This window comes from Salvelinus alpinus, chromosome 4 (assembly GCF_045679555.1).
Source record: "Salvelinus alpinus chromosome 4, SLU_Salpinus.1, whole genome shotgun sequence".
NCBI classification, from domain to species: Eukaryota; Metazoa; Chordata; class Actinopteri; order Salmoniformes; family Salmonidae; genus Salvelinus; species Salvelinus alpinus.
Genome location: NC_092089.1, coordinates 17490151 through 17509430, shown reverse-complemented (window position 1 = coordinate 17509430; position 19280 = coordinate 17490151). Strand labels below are relative to the sequence as shown.

At 45.0% G+C, this 19280-nt stretch overlaps 2 protein-coding genes across 4 annotated transcripts in view; both read left to right on the top strand.

Moving 5' to 3' along the window:
• Nucleotides 1-8090, top strand: part of LOC139572906 (tumor necrosis factor receptor superfamily member 11B-like) — a 173479-nt gene extending 165389 nt beyond the window's left edge. For both annotated transcript variants that reach the window (XM_071395765.1, XM_071395766.1), the window contains exons 4-6: nucleotides 1598-1822; nucleotides 5463-5674; nucleotides 6001-8090. In XM_071395765.1, coding sequence (XP_071251866.1) covers nucleotides 1598-1822; nucleotides 5463-5674; nucleotides 6001-6180 — 617 coding nt within the window. In that variant the 3' untranslated portion in view covers nucleotides 6181-8090. The remainder of the gene's footprint in view (nucleotides 1-1597; nucleotides 1823-5462; nucleotides 5675-6000) is intronic.
• Nucleotides 8091-10710: 2620 nt separating this feature from the next.
• LOC139572904 (tumor necrosis factor receptor superfamily member 11B-like) lies at nucleotides 10711-13271 on the top strand. Of its 2 annotated transcripts, none has more exons than XM_071395761.1 (5): nucleotides 10711-10850; nucleotides 11177-11582; nucleotides 11730-11915; nucleotides 12144-12259; nucleotides 12769-13271. In XM_071395761.1, exons 1-5 carry the CDS (start codon nucleotides 10848-10850, stop codon nucleotides 13036-13038), a joined length of 981 nt encoding a protein of 326 aa, XP_071251862.1. In that variant the 5' UTR covers nucleotides 10711-10847; the 3' UTR covers nucleotides 13039-13271. The 2 variants fall into 2 exon arrangements, with proteins under 2 accessions (XP_071251862.1, XP_071251861.1); XM_071395760.1 differs by having other exon boundaries at nucleotides 12760-13271.
• The last annotated feature ends 6009 nt before the right edge of the window (nucleotides 13272-19280 follow it).

Sequence of the window (19280 nt, the reverse complement as noted above, 5' to 3'; positions counted from 1 at the left end):
CTCCCAGGAGACCAAACACAGTACTGAGTTCTCATTCTAGAACCTGAACGATGCACACAGAACACAGAACACCTGTCTTCCATCTCACCAGCTCTGCTGTGTGACGTGTCACAATGAGCCGTGTTCAGGGGGAGGTTGACTGCCATGAGAATCAACTCTTCACATGAAACTGAGTTCCTGTAGGATGACTAAAACACTCTCAGAGTAGAACACCCAGAACTGTTACTTTCCCAGGGGACTGGCGCTCTCCTTAACAATTCATTCAGGATTTGTTTTCGTAGGATACGACACACATTCAATTACAATGATTCAGTCGTTCTGTTTCTATGGTGACGCCGCAGATCGTTTGCAAAGAATTAGAAAATAGTTTGAAGTCAAAATGTCAAATTGAGGGGAAATATGTCTACGCCAATGTTCAGTTAGTTTAGATTTGGGAAAATTATGTAAATCAGACCTGCTGTAAATCAGACCTGCTTTATGTTGGGTGGTCCTTTGCATGGGGTGATGTAAGTTTCCTTTAACAATCAGTCTTCCAGAAAGGTGGCACAGACACAGGAACTTTGGTATAAAACTCTTTAGTAATAAAATGTAATTGCAGACAGAGATTCACATACAGAGTACCTCAGTAGTCTACGTAACGATCTGTGTGGTGAAACAGGAGACAACCAACACTCTTTATACAATCTACCGTCAATCATAACAATGTTGCATTGGATTAGATACAAAGTATCTAACATGAGAAAAACATGTCCAGACTGTGGTTTCTCAGCTCTACTATCTCGGCCTTGAGGCTGTGTGACTATCAGCAGGTCCAGACAGTTCTCATGCTGAGAACTAAACCAGTACATCTCCATTTACCCAGTACTTTTCCATCATTACACATTGCAGGTATACAAAGGTTATCACATATATCCCTATGGGTCCTGGTCAAAAGTAGTGCACTATAAAGGGAATGCGGTGCAATTTAGGAGTCAACTACAGACTTAGGAACGAAGCCAGAACTAGATAAGGAGGAAGGAGGAGAGGCTGTGAGGGAAATGAGTGTGTCGCCGCTGGGATGGAACAAAGAAGTGAGAGGAAGTGATGTTGTCATTATCTGGTGTGGTAATGACTGGACACCCTCCATTACACACACGCACACGCACACGCACACGCACACACACACACATCAGAGTGAGCCTGATGAGTCTCCCAGGAGACCAAACACATTACTGAGTTCTAGAACCAGAATGATGCACACACACGGAACACAGAACACCTTTGTTCCATCACAGCAGCTGTGTGACGAATCACAGTGAGCCGTATCAGGGGGAGGTTGAGGTCCATCTCCACAGGCGTTGAGGTCTTCATGTGAACTGGTGCTCATCATCTAGTGATTTGATATCTGTTCAATAGAATAAATGAATGTATATTTGATATAACCTGACACAGAAAGGCTGTTTCTGGAATAGGATTCAATTATGGTCCCAGTAGAGCAAACCTAACACATCTGTCCCCTCACACAGAATCAATCAAGATCTCTATGTATCGGAAAGAAAACATGTACCTAAGTACCAGGGTGTAACGTCAGTGTCCTCTCTCTCCCTCTCTGTCTCAGACGTGTCGCTGTGTGAGGAGGCCATCTTCCAGTCTCTGGCGTCCCTCCGTCTGTCCTCCGTCCCCCTGGAGCGTCTCCTGGAGAGCCTGCCTGGGAAGAGGGTGGACAGGAAGAGTCTGGAGAGGCTGAAGAAGGCCTGCTCCCCCCAGCAGCAGATACTACTCCTGTTGAGACTCTGGAGAGAACACAACAAAGACCAGGTTAAACTCTACGGCATCATTCAAGGTTAGTAGGATCCGTCTAGTACAGCTCTGCTATTGGCTGATGCATATGAGTTCTAAAGACTTTTAACAGTGAGAGAGGGTCCTGTTATGTCCTGGGCTCATCATATTTATTATCCAGTGAGAGGGTCCTGTTATGTCCTGGGCTCGTCATATTTATTATCCAATGAGAGGGTCCTGTTATGTCCTGGGCTCGTCATATTTATTATCCAGTGAGAGGGTCCTGTTATGTCCTGGGCTCATCATATTTATTATCCAGTGAGAGGGTCCTGTTATGTCCTGGGCTCATCATATCTATTATCCAATGAGAGGATCCTGTTATGTCCCGGGCTCATCATAGCTATTATCCAGTGAGAGGATCCTGTTATGTCCTGGGCTCATCATATCTATTATCCAATGAGAGGATCCTGTTATGTCCCGGGCTCATCATAGCTATTATCCAGTGAGAGGATCCTGTTATGTCCTGGGCCCATCATATTTATTATCCAATGAGAGGGTCCTGTTATGTCCTGTGCTCATCATATCTATTATCCAATGAGAGGGTCCTGTTATGTCCTGTGCTCATCATATCTATTATCCAATGAGAGGGTCCTGTTATGTCCTGGGCTCATCATATCTATTATCCAGTGAACCACTGCGAGTGGAAGCTGCCCAGGTTAGGGGTGTCCAGGTTAGGGGTGTCCAGGTGTCTTACAGTGTATCAGTTTAACCTGAGTTCCTCCTCTATCCTGTTATCTCAGGTGTGAACCACTGTGAGTGGAAGGTGTCCAGGTGTCTTATCAGTTTAACCTGAGTTCCTCCTCTATCCTGTTATCTCAGGTGTGAACCACTGTGAGTGGAAGGTGTCCAGGTGTCTTACAGTGTATCAGTTTAACCTGAGTTCCTCCTCTATCCTGTTATCTCAGGTGTGAACCATTGTGAGCGGAAGGTGTCCAGGTGTCTTAGTGTATCAGTTTAACGTGAGTTCCTCCTCTATCCTGTTATCTCAGGTGTGAACCACTGTGAGTGGAAGGTGTCCAGGTGTCTTATCAGTTTAACCTGAGTTCCTCCTCTATCCTGTTATCTCAGGTGTGAACCACTGTGAGTGGAAGGTGTCCAGGTGTCTTACAGTGTATCAGTTTAACGTGAGTTCCTCCTCTATCCTGTTATCTCAGGTGTGAACCACTGTGAGTGGAAGGTGTCCAGGTGTCTTACAGTGTATCAGTTTAACGTGAGTTCCTCCTCTATCCTGTTATCTCAGGTGTGAACCACTGTGAGTGGAAGGTGTCCAGGTGTCTTATCAGTTTAACCTGAGTTCCTCCTCTATCCTGTTATCTCAGGTGTGAACCACTGTGAGTGGAAGGTGTCCAGGTGTCTTACAGTGTATCAGTTTAACCTGAGTTCCTCCTCTATCCTGTTATCTCAGGTGTGAACCACTGTGAGTTCAAGGTGTCCAGGTGTCTTATCAGTTTAACCTGAGTTCCTCCTCTATCCTGTTATCTCAGGTGTGAACCACTGTGAGTGGAAGGTGTCCAGGTGTCTTACAGTGTATCAGTTTAACCTGAGTTCCTCCTCTATCCTGTTATCTCAGGTGTGAACCACTGTGAGCGGAAGGTGTCCAGGTGTCTTACAGTGTATCAGTTTAACCTGAGTTCCTCCTCTATCCTGTTATCTCAGGTGTGAACCACTGAGTGGAAGGTGTCCAGGTGTCTTACAGTGTATCAGTTTAACCTGAGTTCCTCCTCTATCCTGTTATCTCAGGTGTGAACCACTGTGAGTGGAAGGTGTCCAGGTGTCTTACAGTGTATCAGTTTAACGTGAGTTCCTCCTCTATCCTGTTATCTCAGGTGTGAACCACTGAGTGGAAGGTGTCCAGGTGTCTTACAGTGTATCAGTTTAACCTGAGTTCCTCCTCTATCCTGTTATCTCAGGTGTGAACCACTGTGAGCGGAAGGTGTCCAGGTGTCTTATCAGTTTAACCTGAGTTCCTCCTCTATCCTGTTATCTCAGGTGTGAACCATTGTGAGTGGAAGGTGTCCAGGTGTCTTACAGTGTATCAGTTTAACCTGAGTTCCTCCTCTATCCTGTTATCTCAGGTGTGAACCACTGTGAGTGGAAGGTGTCCAGGTGTCTTACAGTGTATCAGTTTAACCTGAGTTCCTCCTCTATCCTGTTATCTCAGGTGTGAACCATTGTGAGTGGAAGGTGTCCAGGTGTCTTATCAGTTTAACCTGAGTTCCTCCTCTATCCTGTTATCTCAGGTGTGAACCACTGTGAGCGGAAGGTGTCCAGGTGTCCTATCAGTTTAACCTGAGTTCCTCCTCTATCCTGCTATCTCAGGTGTGAACCACTGAGTGGAAGGTGTCCAGGTGTCTTACAGTGTATCAGTTTAACCTGAGTTCCTCCTCTATCCTGTTATCTCAGGTGTGAACCACTGTGAGCGGAAGGTGTCCAGGTGTCTTACAGTGTATCAGTTTAACCTGAGTTCCTCCTCTACTCTGTTATCTCAGGTGTGAACCACTGTGAGTGGAAGGTGTCCAGGTGTCTTACAGTGTATCAGTTTAACCTGAGTTCCTCCTCTATCCTGTTATCTCAGGTGTGAACCACTGTGAGCGGAAGGTGTCCAGGTGTCTTATCAGTTTAACCTGAGTTCCTCCTCTATCCTGTTATCTCAGGTGTGAACCATTGTGAGTGGAAGGTGTCCAGATGTCTTACAGTGTATCAGTTTAACCTGAGTTCCTCCTCTATCCTGTTATCTCAGGTGTGAACCACTGTGAGTGGAAGGTGTCCAGGTGTCTTACAGTGTATCAGTTTAACGTGAGTTCCTCCTCTATCCTGTTATCTCAGGTGTGAACCACTGTGAGTGGAAGGTGTCCAGGTGTCTTACAGTGTATCAGTTTAACCTGAGTTCCTCCTCTATCCTGTTATCTCAGGTGTGAACCACTGTGAGCGGAAGGTGTCCAGGTGTCTTATCAGTTTAACCTGAGTTCCTCCTCTATCCTGTTATCTCAGGTGTGAACCACTGTGAGTGGAAGGTGTCCAGGTGTCTTATCAGTTTAACCTGAGTTCCTCCTCTATCCTGTTATCTCAGGTGTGAACCACTGTGAGTGGAAGGTGTCCAGGTGTCTTATCAGTTTAACCTGAGTTCCTCCTCTATCCTGTTATCTCAGGTGTGAACCACTGTGAGCGGAAGGTGTCCAGGTGTCTTATCAGTTTAACCTGAGTTCCTCCTCTATCCTGTTATCTCAGGTGTGAACCACTGTGAGCGGAAGGTGTCCAGGTGTCTTACAGTGTATCAGTTTAACGTGAGTTCCTCCTCTATCCTGTTATCTCAGGTGTGAACCACTGTGAGTTCAAGGTGTCCAGGTGTCTTATCAGTTTAACCTGAGTTCCTCCTCTATCCTGTTATCTCAGGTGTGAACCACTGTGAGTGGAAGGTGTCCAGGTGTCTTACAGTGTATCAGTTTAACCTGAGTTCCTCCTCTATCCTGTTATCTCAGGTGTGAACCATTGTGAGCGGAAGGTGTCCAGGTGTCTTACAGTGTATCAGTTTAACCTGAGTTCCTCCTCTATCCTGTTATCTCAGGTGTGAACCATTGTGAGCGGAAGGTGTCCAGGTGTCTTATCAGTTTAACCTGAGTTCCTCCTCTATCCTGTTATCTCAGGTGTGAACCATTGTGAGCGGAAGGTGTCCAGGTGTGCGGGTTTGAAGAACCTGACCCTGGGTGACCTGCTGATGGTGATGAAGAGTCTTCCAGGGGTCCGGGCTCACGAGGAAGACATCAGGGCCGTGGTCTCCTCATGCCGCTCCCAGCAGTACCTCCTGCAGCTCCTACACCTTTGGAAGAACCAGAACAAAGACCTGGACATCAATAAGGTATTGGTCCGCCACCACCGTGCACATTAACACGGCTGCCTTAATCTAGACAAATTATGACTGTGGACATTCCTCACTTTTCCTTTTCATAACGGATTATTTTCTGGTCTACGTACCAACAACAAGATAAGAATCTCCAATTAGAAGTGTGCTGGGTTTCCCCATTTTGATTGCCTTAGTTTTGGTGAAAGGACCACAATGGAGAAGAAGAAGGAGTAACTGACTTGATCCCTTTGTGTTCTCCTTGATAGTTAAAACAATATAGTCTGTATATGTATTTGTTTAAATGGTCAAATAAACCTAATCTATTAATCAATGGATGATAGGGTCTGGCTCACAGCCTGAGCAGGCTCCGGCTGCAGGGGGCGCCACGCCCGCTCCTCAGGACCATCAAGAAGATCAACCGGATCATCTCCACCTCCTCCATACACAAGATGTACGAGAAGATGTTCCTCAACATGATTGAAGACGGGACCTGCTTCAATACCAAACCCTACAACCAATAGGAGAAATGGGGCGGGTCTAAGGGGGTGCAGATCTGGGTTTCAAATACTTTAAAAATCGATCATTTGTTAGAGTCTGCCTGGAGTGTCAGATGGATGGGGTTTGACGTTTTGAGATGTTTCTATTGGTTTATTGATCCAGACAAGCTCAAACAGAGTCAGATAACGGTTGTAAATTCATGTTTAAAGTATTTGCAACCCAATGTCTGATGGGGTGGATCCTAACGTCCACTTAACGTCAAATTTTCACTTGGTCTCCCATTGATATCAATGCATGACTAAGTGAAAATTCAATGTAAATGGAAATTAGGATTAGTCCTAACTGTGTGAAAACCAGGGTTGGGGTCAATTTAATTGAAATTCAATTCATGAGGATATTTTTTTTCTGTTTGTGAATTGAATTTGAATTCACTTGCTGAATTGACTGAATTAAAAATGAAATTGATTCCAACCTTAGCGAAAAGAGAAAACTATTTAAAATGTGTATATAGTCTGGTGTTTTTACGGTGAGGTAGAGGGGTGATAGGGAAGGGGGGGGGGGTCGTCTTGCTTTTTCACTGTTTTAAAAGGAGGAGATTTATTTCATAATGAAATGTTTCCTCCCGAGTGCGTTCCAAATGGAACCCTACTACTTATATAGTGCACTACTTTTGACCAGGGCCCATTGGAAGTAGTGCACTACTTTTGACCAGGGCCCATTGGGTAGTAGTGCACTACTTTTGACCAGGGCCCATTGGAAGTAGTGCACTACTTTTGACCAAGGCAAATTGGGTAGTAGTGCACTACTTTTGACCAAGGCCCATTGGGTAGTAGTGCACTACTTTTGACCAAGGCCCATTGGGTAGTAGTGCACTACTTTTGACCAAGGCCCATTGGGTAGTTGTGCACTACTTTTGACCAAGGCCCATTGGGTAGTAGTGCACTACTTTTGACCAAGGCAAATTGGGTAGTAGTGCACTACTTTTGACCAAGGCCCATTGGGTAGTAGTGCACTACTTTTGACCAGGGCCCATTGGAAGTAGTGCACTACTTTTGACCAAGGCAAATTGGGTAGTAGTGCACTACTTTTGACCAAGGCCCATTGGGTAGTAGTGCACTACTTTTGACCAAGGCCCATTGGGTAGTAGTGCACTACTTTTGACCAAGGCCCATTGGGTAGTAGTGCACTACTTTTGACCAAGGCCCATTGGGTAGTAGTGCACTACTTTTGACCAAGGCCCATTGGGTAGTAGTGCACTACTTTTGACCAAGGCAAATTGGGTAGTAGTGCACTACTTTTGACCAAGGCCCATTGGGTAGTAGTGCACTACTTTTGACCAGGGCCCATTGGAAGTAGTGCACTACTTTTGACCAAGGCAAATTGGGTAGTAGTGCACTACTTTTGACCAAGGCCCATTGGGTAGTAGTGCACTACTTTTGACCAAGGCCCATTGGGTAGTAGTGCACTACTTTTGACCAAAACCCATTGGGTAGTAGTGCACTACTTTTGACCAAGGCCCATTGGGTAGTAGTGCACTATATAGGGAATAGGGTGCCATTTGGGATTCCCCCTCTGCTGTTCTGTGTGGACTGCTGACATGCAAAGCTCTATTGAAACTGTCAAAACATTTCAAACATTGTCAGCTTTTATGAATGTACAAAGGAGTGCAATGTGTTTTATTTAAATGTCCTTTTTCTTACCAAATTTGTTGTAAAAGCTTATTTTTTATCTCTATATTAAAAAACTGGATTCTGAATGCTGCAGGTTTGAATGTTGTTGGTTTGTAGCTGAAGGGATTTTTTTTGTAAATCATTTTTGTATAAAAAGGTATGGATCTTTATTTAGGATTTTTTTGGTTTGACCGGCCCTTTTTCAAGTCTTTACATTTGTGAACATTATGTCGAATTATCTGATTAAAATCCATTTGATAAAATTGTTGTATGGCTTTTAAAATGACAAGTGTTGTATTTTGATTTCCCCTCACATTAGTGTGAATGTTGAGCCCGAGTGTCGTTACTGTCCTGCAGTAACCTGTGCCTGACGGAATGTCCATGGTTTCTGATACACACCCCTCCAATTGACTCAGTCTTTTTACGGCCATTTCAGTCTCGTAACAATGTGCTTATTAAGAAACATAAAATTGCTTCCTCAGTACACTTACTCAATAAGGACGTGGTATTCCTTCCTTGGAAATAGAATGTAATGTGAAGGTTCAGGGTACAGCTGACATGTCCACACTTTCCTGTTCTATGAAATGACTTGACTCATCTTTACTCTCCTGCAAAATGAGTATGTGAAAGTTGTTCACTGTGTCATTCTGTCTGCCCTGGAAGGTTATTCACTGTGTCATCCTGTCTCCTGGAAGGTTATTCACTGTGTCATCCTGTCTGCCCTGGAAGGTTATTCACTGTGTCATCCTGTCTCTTGGAAGGTTATTCACTGTGTCATCCTGTCTCCTGGAAGGTTATTCACTGTGTCATCCTGTCTCCTGGAAGGTTATTCACTGTGTCATCCTGTCTCCTGGAAGGTTATTCACTGTGTCATTCTGTCTCCTGGAAGGTTATTCACTGTGTCATCCTGTCTCCTGGAAGGTTATTCACTGTGTCATCCTGTCTCCTGGAAGGTTATTCACTGTGTCATCCTGTCTCCTGGAAGGTTATTCACTGTGTCATCCTGTCTCCTGGAAGGTTATTCACTGTGTCATCCTGTCTCCTGGAAGGTTATTCACTGTGTCATTCTGTCTCCTGGAAGGTTATTCACTGTGTCATCCTGTCTCCTGGAAGGTTATTCACTGTGTCATCCTGTCTCCTGGAAGGTTATTCACTGTGTCATCCTGTCTCCTGGAAGGTTATTCACTGTGTCATTCTGTCTCCTGGAAGGTTATTCACTGTGTCATTCTGTCTCCTGGAAGGTTATTCACTGTCTCACCTCCACTAGTGCGGTCCCAGATCTGTTTGTGATGTCTTCTAGGGTCATTGTCTCATTTTCAGGCCATTTGTTGCTCACCTTGCACCTCTGTACCAGATGAGACTAGTCTGATCTGGTTACAACTAGTCTGATCTGGTTACAACTAGTCTGATCTGGTTACAACTAGTCTCATCTGGTTACAACTAGTCTCATCTGGTTACAACTAGTCTGATCTGGTTACAACTAGTCTCATCTGGTTACAACTAGTCTGATCTGGTTACAACTAGTCTCATCTGGTTACAACTAGTCTAATCTGGTTACAACTAGTCTCATCTGGTTACAACTAGTCTCATCTGGTTACAACTAGTCTGATCTGGTTACAACTAGTCTCATCTGGTTACAACTAGTCTGATCTGGTTACAACTAGTCTCATCTGGTTACAACTAGTCTAATCTGGTTACAACTAGTCTGATCTGGTTACAACTAGTCTGATCCCTGTTGGTTTGTGTTCCTTTGTACCTACTGCCGTTGTCACACCATCTCACCTTGCTCCTCAGAAAGGAACCAGCACTCTTAGTTTGGTTGTCAGGAGTGTGTAGAGTCAGGGTAACTTCCTACGGAGGATCATAATATTGTTATACATGTTATTATGATATCTTTAAAGGTCAGCTGACCAGAGTCTAGCCTGATCCCAGACATGTTTGTGCTGTCTTGCCAAGTCCTATGGTCATTGGCAGCAACAACGACCATAGGAGTTGGTAAGACAGTACAAAGTAGATCTGGGACCAGGCTAGACTCTGGCCAGCTGACCTTTAGAGACTGTTCTGCTGTGGTCTACATGAGGACCCAGCAGCCCTTCCACATTTTACCTTTAGGAAGTAGTGGTGACCTTTACAGACCTTTACATAGACATGTTTGGTTGTCATGGGAAGTAAGAGTGAGTGAGTGAGTGAGTGAGTGAGGATCTCTCATCTTTTTGAGGATCTCAGGACCCATGCCAAATCTTTTCAGTATCCTGAGGGGAAATAGGTGTTGTCTTGGCCTCTTCACGTGTTATGACTAATTGGGGACACCAGGTGTGTTATGACTAACTGGGGACACCAGGTGTGTTACGACTAACTGGGGACACCAGGTGTGTTATGACTAACTGGGGACACCAGGTGTGTTACGACTAACTGGGGACACCAGGTGTGTTACGACTAACTGGGGACACCAGGTGTGTTACGACTAACTGGGGACACCAGGTGTGTTACGACTAACTGGGGACACCAGGTGTGTTATGACTAACTGGGGACACCAGGTGTGCTATGACTAACTGGGGACACCAGGTGTGTTATGACTAACTGGGGACACCAGGTGTGTTATGACTAACTGGGGACACCAGGTGTGTTATGACTAACTGGGGACACCAGGTGTGTTATGACTAATTGGGGACACCAGGCGTGTTATGACTAATTGGGGACACCAGGTGTGTTATGAAGGTGTTATAATATGATCTAATAGAGGACATGTCTCCATCCCTGACTGACTCCTCCCCTTCCTCTTTCTAGTCCACGGTTGACGATAAAGGACGACAAGGTCTGAATCAGCCCACAATAGAGGATATGACTCTTCCTCTTTCTAGTCCACGGTTGACGATAAAGGACGATAAGGTCTGAATCAGCCAACAAAAGTAGGATATGACTCCTCCCCTTCCTCTTTCTAGTCCAGGGTTGATGATAAAGGGCAGAGAGAAGGATCCATTATCAAGTCCTTTTACAGCCGGACAAGAGACAGCATCAACATGGTGAGTCACTCTTCTGATGATGGGATAATGACACATACACAGATGTTCCTTTTTAACACATTATTTATATATTGTAACATTTTTAAGTTAAATATGTAGGTATATTGTACAATGTGAATGTGATGCTGTGACAACAATATTATGTTGCCATGACAAAAAGCTGTTTGTAATTATTAGTCAATTTTACAAGAATGTTGTGTAATAAATTGTTAGCCCCTTAGCCTACAGTTGAAACCTTTATATCAATCAAATGTATTTAATAAAGTCCTTTTTTACATTGTCACAACGTGCTCTAAACGAAGTGATTTTTTCCCTTATATTTACAGTTGTTCCCAATCCTCGTAGTGCTGGCGTCGGTTGATCTCAGCTGTGGCGCAATGAAAGAGGTTCTTCAAAGGCAGACCCCCTCCACCTACCACCACCTGGACTCCACCACGGGCCAGTTACTCACCTGTAATCGCTGTCCACCTGGCCATCACATGTCTGCGCACTGCACCGCCACCACACAGACCGTGTGTACACCATGTCCATCAAGCCACTACACTCAGTATTGGAACTACCTGCACAAGTGCCTGTACTGCGGCACGTTCTGTGGGGAGCACCAGGTGGTCAAGGAGGAGTGCTCGGTTCTCAATGACAGGGTGTGTGAGTGCAAAGGAGGATATTACTGGGACGCCGATTTCTGTATCAGACACACGGAGTGTCCTTCTGGCTACGGGGTGAAACGGAGAGGTAAGAAACAGAACGGACAGATATATCACAATTTCCTTCTTTGCGCAATCGCGTTATTTTTCAGATATATAGAATAACGGTTTATAAAGGGTTATAACGGACAAATAGTAATATACATTTGTTTAAAAATGTCAAATGCCCCCACAGGTACGACGGAGACGGACACAGAGTGTGAAAAATGCCCTCACGGTTCCTTCTCCAAAAGCTCTTCTTCGCTCGCGCTGTGCGTAAATCACACGGATTGCGCGTCACTGGGGCGGAAGACGGCCCTCGGGGGTACGTGTTGGCACGACAACCTCTGCGCGGTTTCCTGTGAAGAACTGAAAGATGGAGGTGGGTATCATCGACAAGATCTTGATATTGACTTGTGTTTTTAGTTGTGGCGTGTTTCAAACCCAAATAGTGAAACAGAATTGGTGGTCTATATTTTATTCATTGCAGGGTTTTATGAAATGTAATGAAAGTAATATTAGTATATTTTTGCATTACATTGGTTTTATGCATTAGTATTACGTTAGTGTTACTGACATTCAAATCAAAATGTTTTCCTCGGGTTCGCAGGTGAGTTGAAACTACTCAGAACTTTCCTTCCTGACTTCTTCACTCATCACAAGATGAGAGTGGTGAAGCTGAGGAAGCTGGTCTGGAGGTTGATGGCCAGTGAAGAGGAGCACCAGGTTAGAGAGACAGACCTAAATGTTGTGTGTGTACGTACTGATAGATGCTACTGAATGGAAGGTCCTATATGAACATATACATGATAAATGCAGACCTAGAACAGTAGACCTCTGTCTTGTTTTCCTCCGTTTTGAGTCAGTACAGAACCTTAGTTATGTTTCTCTTGTTTTACATTGATGTAGTTCTGTCATTAAGCTGTTCTTGTCTGTTCATGTTCTGTATTATGTCATGGTTTATATTGCGTGTGGGCCCCAGGAAGAGTAGTTGCTGCTATGGCAACAACTAATTGGGGATCCTAATTAAATACCAAATGACCGACACACACACACACACAGTTAGAGGTTTACATTTAACCTGGCCTTTAATCAATGATTTCACTTCATTATTCTCTTGTATTTCCTTCTGTTGTTGTATATCTCCTTCATTTTATTATTTGAACATTTTAAATACAATTTTAAATACAATTTAAATCAAGTTTAATTTCCTTTGATTTGAGCAGGAGCACCAGGAGCACCAGCAGCACCCAGCCAGCAGCCTCTCCCAGTCCGCCCAGAGAGGCCTCTTGCAGGGCCAGGTGAAGGACTGGATCAGGGATTCCTCACAGGAAGACCTGAGGAGTCTCCCTGAAATACTGAGGAAGACCCATCAGAGTGTGATGGCAGAGAGACTAGAGAGGAAGATGAGGGAGTTACAGGAAGCCTCTGATTGTAACTCGGTTAGAAACGGGGTGACCTCATCACCTCACTGTGATGTAGAAGAGGTTTCTAAATCTGAATAACTCACGGATTGGATACAGTACCATATAGCCCACAGTGGTCATGAATGTACTACTGTAAACCACTGTGCTGTATGCTGTACGTCTGTGTGTTTACTGGTTATCAGCTGACTTCCAAAATACTGGTCAGTTATGGTTGTACAATGTGTCTGCTTTGTCCTGGTCAAATAATGAAACATGTCAGTCCTCAGGGAACGAGATGGTCCTTTTTCCTACTAAAGCCATGACACCACCTTCGTACTGTCATTGTCTCCTTATCTAATACTGCACACAGTGGTTCTACCTTCATACTGTCATTGTCTCCTTATCTAATACTGCACACAGTGGTTCTACCTTCATACTGTCATTGTCTCCTTATCTAATACTGCACACAGTGGTTCTACCTTCATACTGTCATTGTCTTCTTATCTAATACTGCACACAGTGGTTCTACCTTCATACTGTCATTGTCTTCTTATCTAATACTGCACACAGTGGTTCTACCTTCATACTGTCATTGTCTCCTTATCTAATACTGCACACAGTGGTTCTACCTTCATACTGTCATTGTCTTCTTATCTAATACTGCACACAGTGGTTCTACCTTCATACTGTCATTGTCTTCTTATCTAATACTGCACACAGTGGTTCTACCTTCATACTGTCATTGTCTTATCTAATACTGCACACAGTGGTTCTACCTTCATACTGTCATTGTCTCCTTATCTAATACTGCACACAGTGGTTCTACCTTCATACTGTCATTGTCTTCTTATCTAATACTGCACACAGTGGTTCTACCTTCATACTGTCATTGTCTCCTTATCTAATACTGCACACAGTGGTTCTACCTTCATACTGTCATTGTCTTCTTATCTAATACTGCACACAGTGGTTCTACCTTCATACTGTCATTGTCTCCTTATCTAATACTGCACACAGTGGTTCTACCTTCATACTGTCATTGTCTCCTTATCTAATACTGCACACAGTGGTTCTACCTTCATACTGTCATTGTCTTCTTATCTAATACTGCACACAGTGGTTCTACCTTCATACTGTCATTGTCTTCTTATCTAATACCGCACACAGTGGTTTTAGTGTTAACCAAAGAATTTTAATATTTCAACTGACAGTTAAGTGAATCATTTTAGTCAACAACAAGTAGTAAACGTTTATGGACACACAACAAGGAGTCACCTCTTATCTCCTGTCAACAGATATAAATCAACAAGGCGTCACCTCTTATCTCTCTGTTCCCACAAACCTCCTCATGCCTCCTGTCAACAGATGTACTGTAAAACATGATTTGTCAACAAGTAGTCAAATCTTTCTACACTCGTAAAGAGGTGACCCCCCCTTTAAACATTTCTCTCCATCGAACACCCCAAACTTCACCATGCAGTATGTCAACAACACTCGTAAAGAGGTGACCCCCCCCTTTAAACATTTCTCTCCATCAAACACTCCAACCTTCACCATGCAGTATGTCAACAACACTCGTAAAGAGGTGACCCCCCCCTTAAACATTTCTCTCCATGGAACACCCCAACCTTCACCATGTCAACAACAGGCTAGCTAGCGTGATTAATGTCTTCACAAGGCTCCTCTACATTTGAGGTGACACACCGTGGTAAAGTTAGTGTGGTGGGTTGCGTTTATGTCCAACATACTATAACCAGGGTGACATAGAAATGTATTTACTAGAATGGGGAAAGCCCCTCTGACCATAGCAATTTGACTGGAGTTTACCTCATGGGGTCCCTCAATATGGCCGACTATTTATTTCTATAGGGGGGAGATGGTGAAGTCCCCGTGTCTGACTGCTGAAGGCAATCAGGACAGGCCGCCGTCATGTCTGGTTCCTGGGTCTCAAATGTTGCTCAAATGAGATCATTTGAACCAATTATGTGTGTGTGTGAGTGTGAGTGTGTGTGTGTGTGTGTGTTAACTAATAGGGTCTGCTGATGGAGGTGAGGTGACTACTCCACCAAACGTTTGAAACCTCAAACCTGACACAGAGAAGCCACTAGACCGTGCTGTCATTCTTCACCAAGCAGCAGAACTCATTAGGGATAGAAGGGGAGCGGACAAACCACAATGTAAAAAAAGTTACATGTTTTAACTGGAAATGGGGGAGAGAAAGAAAAATGACGGTAAATGAAGGTCCAGTCATCTGTCTCTTTAAAAATCAAGATTTAGGTCTTTTAGATAATTGTGTTTGTCCGTGTCCCAGACCTGCAGTCTGAAGTGATTTTCATCCTGTTTGTCGTACATATTTAGCCCAACACTTCACAATTTATAGTAAGTAATCAATGTTAAAAAAAAATTGGGACATAAAACTTAAATTGTTTTCTAAATCTATTCATGAGTGTCTGAAATAGACTTCTCTGAAAGTCCTAACAACCCTTGTCTGTCATTGACCGACTGTCTGGACAATTAGAATTTCAGGGAGACAGAACAGAACTGAAACAATTATTTTAACTTCAGGACTTTCCCCAGGAAACGAACCGATCAGAAACCCCCGGGTGATGTTGTCCAGGGATGCACTACTTCTGACCAGAGTCCTATAGGGCCCTGATGAAAAGTAGTGCACTATATAGGGACTAGGGTTCCATTTGAGATGGAGCCCAACCCTCTACATGTTAAGGAGCATTCTGACATGGTTGTTTTGGACATCCCACATGTGTTCTTTCTCTGGCTATTTCTGCTTCATTCTACCATGACACACAATGGTCTCTCTCTCTCTCTCTCTCTCTCTCTCTCTCTCATCCTCTCTCTCTCTCTCTCTCTCTCTCTCTCTCTCTCTCTCTCTCTCTCTCTCTCCCCCATCCTCTCTCTCTCTTTCTCTGGCTATTTCTGCTTCATTCTACCATGACACACAATGGGCATCCTCTCTCTCTCTCTCTCCCCCATCCTCTCTCTCTCTCTCTGGATATTTCTGCTTCATTCTACCATGACACACAATGGTCTCTCTCTCTCTCTTCCCCCTCTCTCTCTCTCTCTCTCTCTGGATATGTCTGCTTCATTCTACCATGACACACAATGGTCTCTCTCTCTCCCCCCCATCCTCTCTCTCTCTTTCTCTGGCTATTTCTGCTTCATTCTACCATGACACACAATGGGCATCCTCTCTCTCTCTCTCTCCCCCATCCTCTCTCTCTCTCTCTCTGGATATTTCTGCTTCATTCTACCATGACACACAATGGTCTCTCTCTCTCTCTCTCTTCCCCCTCTCTCTCTCTCTCTCTCTGGATATTTCTGCTTCATTCTACCATGACACACAATGGGCATCCTCTCTCTTCCCTCTCTCTCTCTCTCTCGTCTCCCCTCACTCTCTCTCCCCCATCTCTCTCTCTTCCCCCTCTCTCTCTCTCTCTCTCTGGCTATTTCTGCTTCATTCTACCATGACACACAATGGGCATCCTTTCTCTCTCTCTCTCTTTCCTCCCCCCTCTCTCTCGTTCTGTCTCCCTCTCATTCTCTCTTTCTCTCGTTCTCTCTTTCTCATTCTCTCTCTCTCTCTCTTTCCTCCCCCCTCTCTCTTGTTCTCTCTCCCTCTCGTTCTGTCTCCCTCTCGTTCTCTCTCCCTCTCGTTCTGTCTCCCTCTCGTTCTCTCTTTCTCTCGTTCTCTCTTTCGTTCTCTCTCTCGTTCTCTCTCTCTCCCTCTCTCTCGTTCTCTCTCTTTCTCTCAGAAGCTGGAGGCTGGAACACTCTGAATGTTCCAAATCGGTCCCAAACACGGTCACCCGAATTTCCACGTTTTTTTGCTGCATTTTATTTTTGTGAAAGTGTGACTGTGTTTCTGTCTGACCACAATGCCTGGAAAACACATATTTTTCTTTCTGGAATAAACACACAGATTACATCCTAAATTACACTCTATTTCCTATATAGTGCACTACTGTTGACCAAGCCCCATAAGGCTCTCATTAAAAGTAGTGCCCTATATAGGGAATAGAGTGCGATTTGGGATACACAAACACAGCACACTTGGTTAAACTAGACACAATACGCTCAGTTCCAGCCCTTTAGCTTTAAGAGTTCATACAGTTCATGTCTTCTGCTGTGAGCAGATCCAATGACAGAGTAGCAGATAAATAGCACCTGCATGATTATAGGCTGTGGTATTCTGAGAAAGACAGTGGACCTGTGAGCACACAGCACGGCAGATAGTGTTACCGTCTTCTGTTTCTAAGGGGTCAGTGTTGATATCAACAAAGCCAAAACAATGATTCTCAACCTTATACCCGAGTGAGGTTGTCATGTGTGTCGGGTGCCCAACATAGATATCTTTGACACTCGTGTGGGGGGGGGGGGGGCCCTGATATGTTATGGGTGTGCCCAGTACCCCCAGTCCACCTGTAATTTCAACCCTGCTATCAACACAACTCATGTACTGTCACCGAAATGGAACGTCTTGGAGAAAGACACCAAATAGCTTCCTTTTTCACTAGTTTCAAATGAGCACGACAATCTCACCACTCAAGAATAAGGAACCCTCTCTCATCCCGGATGACGCTGGCCACAATTGGCCCAGCGTCGTCCGGGGTTTGCCCGGGGGTAGGCCGTCATTGTAAGTAACAATTTGTTCATAACTGACTAGCCTATTTTAAAAAATCTGCTCAGGACAAAGATTCTGATGCGGGACTCCTGATCAAAACCTGTTACTTTACCGCCATCTATTGGCAGGATTAAGTAATCATTTGTTATAATTTCCCATTTATTTTCTTGACCAGACAGGGTCAACACTTTAGGGTCAATCGAACCTCATCCCAAGACTAATTGCGGATAGCAATGGGAGGAAGAGTCTGGTAAACGAGATTAGGATGAATCCATATGAAAAACAACGTAAACAGGACGTGCTGACTGGAGTCCTGTCCTGTGGTAATAACTCAGTGATTTAAGATTGAAGTCAAGGTGTTGTGGTCTGATGAACGTTATGCTCCATCCTGCTCACTGCATCACAAAGTCCTAATGGAGAAATGCAGGCCAGACTGTCAGTAGTGAAAGTATGTGTTTATGATCTCTGTGCAAACTGCCTCTACACTTTGTGAGGTTTCAATGGCTCGGGACCTATTACACTGAGATGAAACATTGATCCTCAATAGCACCTCTGCCTCTTCCTCATCCCCTCCTCCCCTCATCTCCACCACCACCATCCTCTTCCACTTCCTCCCCCACCATCATCTTCCTCCTCCTCCCCCCTCCACCACCACCACCCTCTTCCTCCTCCTCCTCCACCACCACCATCCTCTTCCTCCTCCTCCTCCACCACCACCACCACCCTCTTCCTCCTCCTCCTCCACCACCACCATCCTCTTCCACTTCCTCCCCCACCATCATCTTCCTCCTCCTCCCCCCTCCACCACCACCATCCTCTTCCTCCTCCTCCTCCACCACCACCACCACCCTCTTCCTCCTCCTCCTCCACCACCACCATCCTCTTCCACTTCCTCCCCCACCATCATCTTCCTCCTCCTCCCCCCTCCACCACCACCATCCTCTTCCCCCTTCTCCTCCACCACCACCATCCTCTTCCTCATCCCCTCCTCCCCCATCTTAACCACCACTATCCTCTTTCTCCTCCTCCACCCCATCCTCTTCCTCCCCCACCACCACCACCACCACCCTCTTCCTCCTCCTCCTCCACCACCACCATCCTCTTCCTCCCCCCCTCTTCCACCACCACAATCGTCTTCCTCCTCTTCCTCATCCCATTCAGCTTCATAATCATTCTCTTCATTATCCTCTTCCTCCTTTTCTTCCTCAATATCCTACTCTTCATTACCATCATCATCCTTCCCCATCGACATCATCATTCTTTCCCCCCCCCATCAACTTCATCACATTCATCTTCATCATCTTCACAATCATCAAATTCATCTTCTTCTTCCTCTTCCTCCTCCTCATCATCATCGCTAGGCCAACCCTCCACTCCACTTCCACTTACCCCTTTATTCCTATACCAGGTAATGTAAGGCAGGTATCATTGTGCTTAAGACTGTTGGGCCAGTAACTGAAAGGTCACTGGTTCGAATCCCCGAGCCAAATATGTGAAAAAATCTGTCAATGTGCCCTTGAGCAAGGCACTTCAATCTTATAATACAGCGGTAATACACACTACAGCATGTAGCTTCACACAGCGCCAGCAGATGTCCTCTTCTCCTCGCTGCTGCTGCGCTGCTTGACCCGTCTACAGCCAGCCAGCCACAGCGGCCCGGGCGTCGCAGGAGAGGAGGGGCTGGCGCATCACGGTCTGTAGC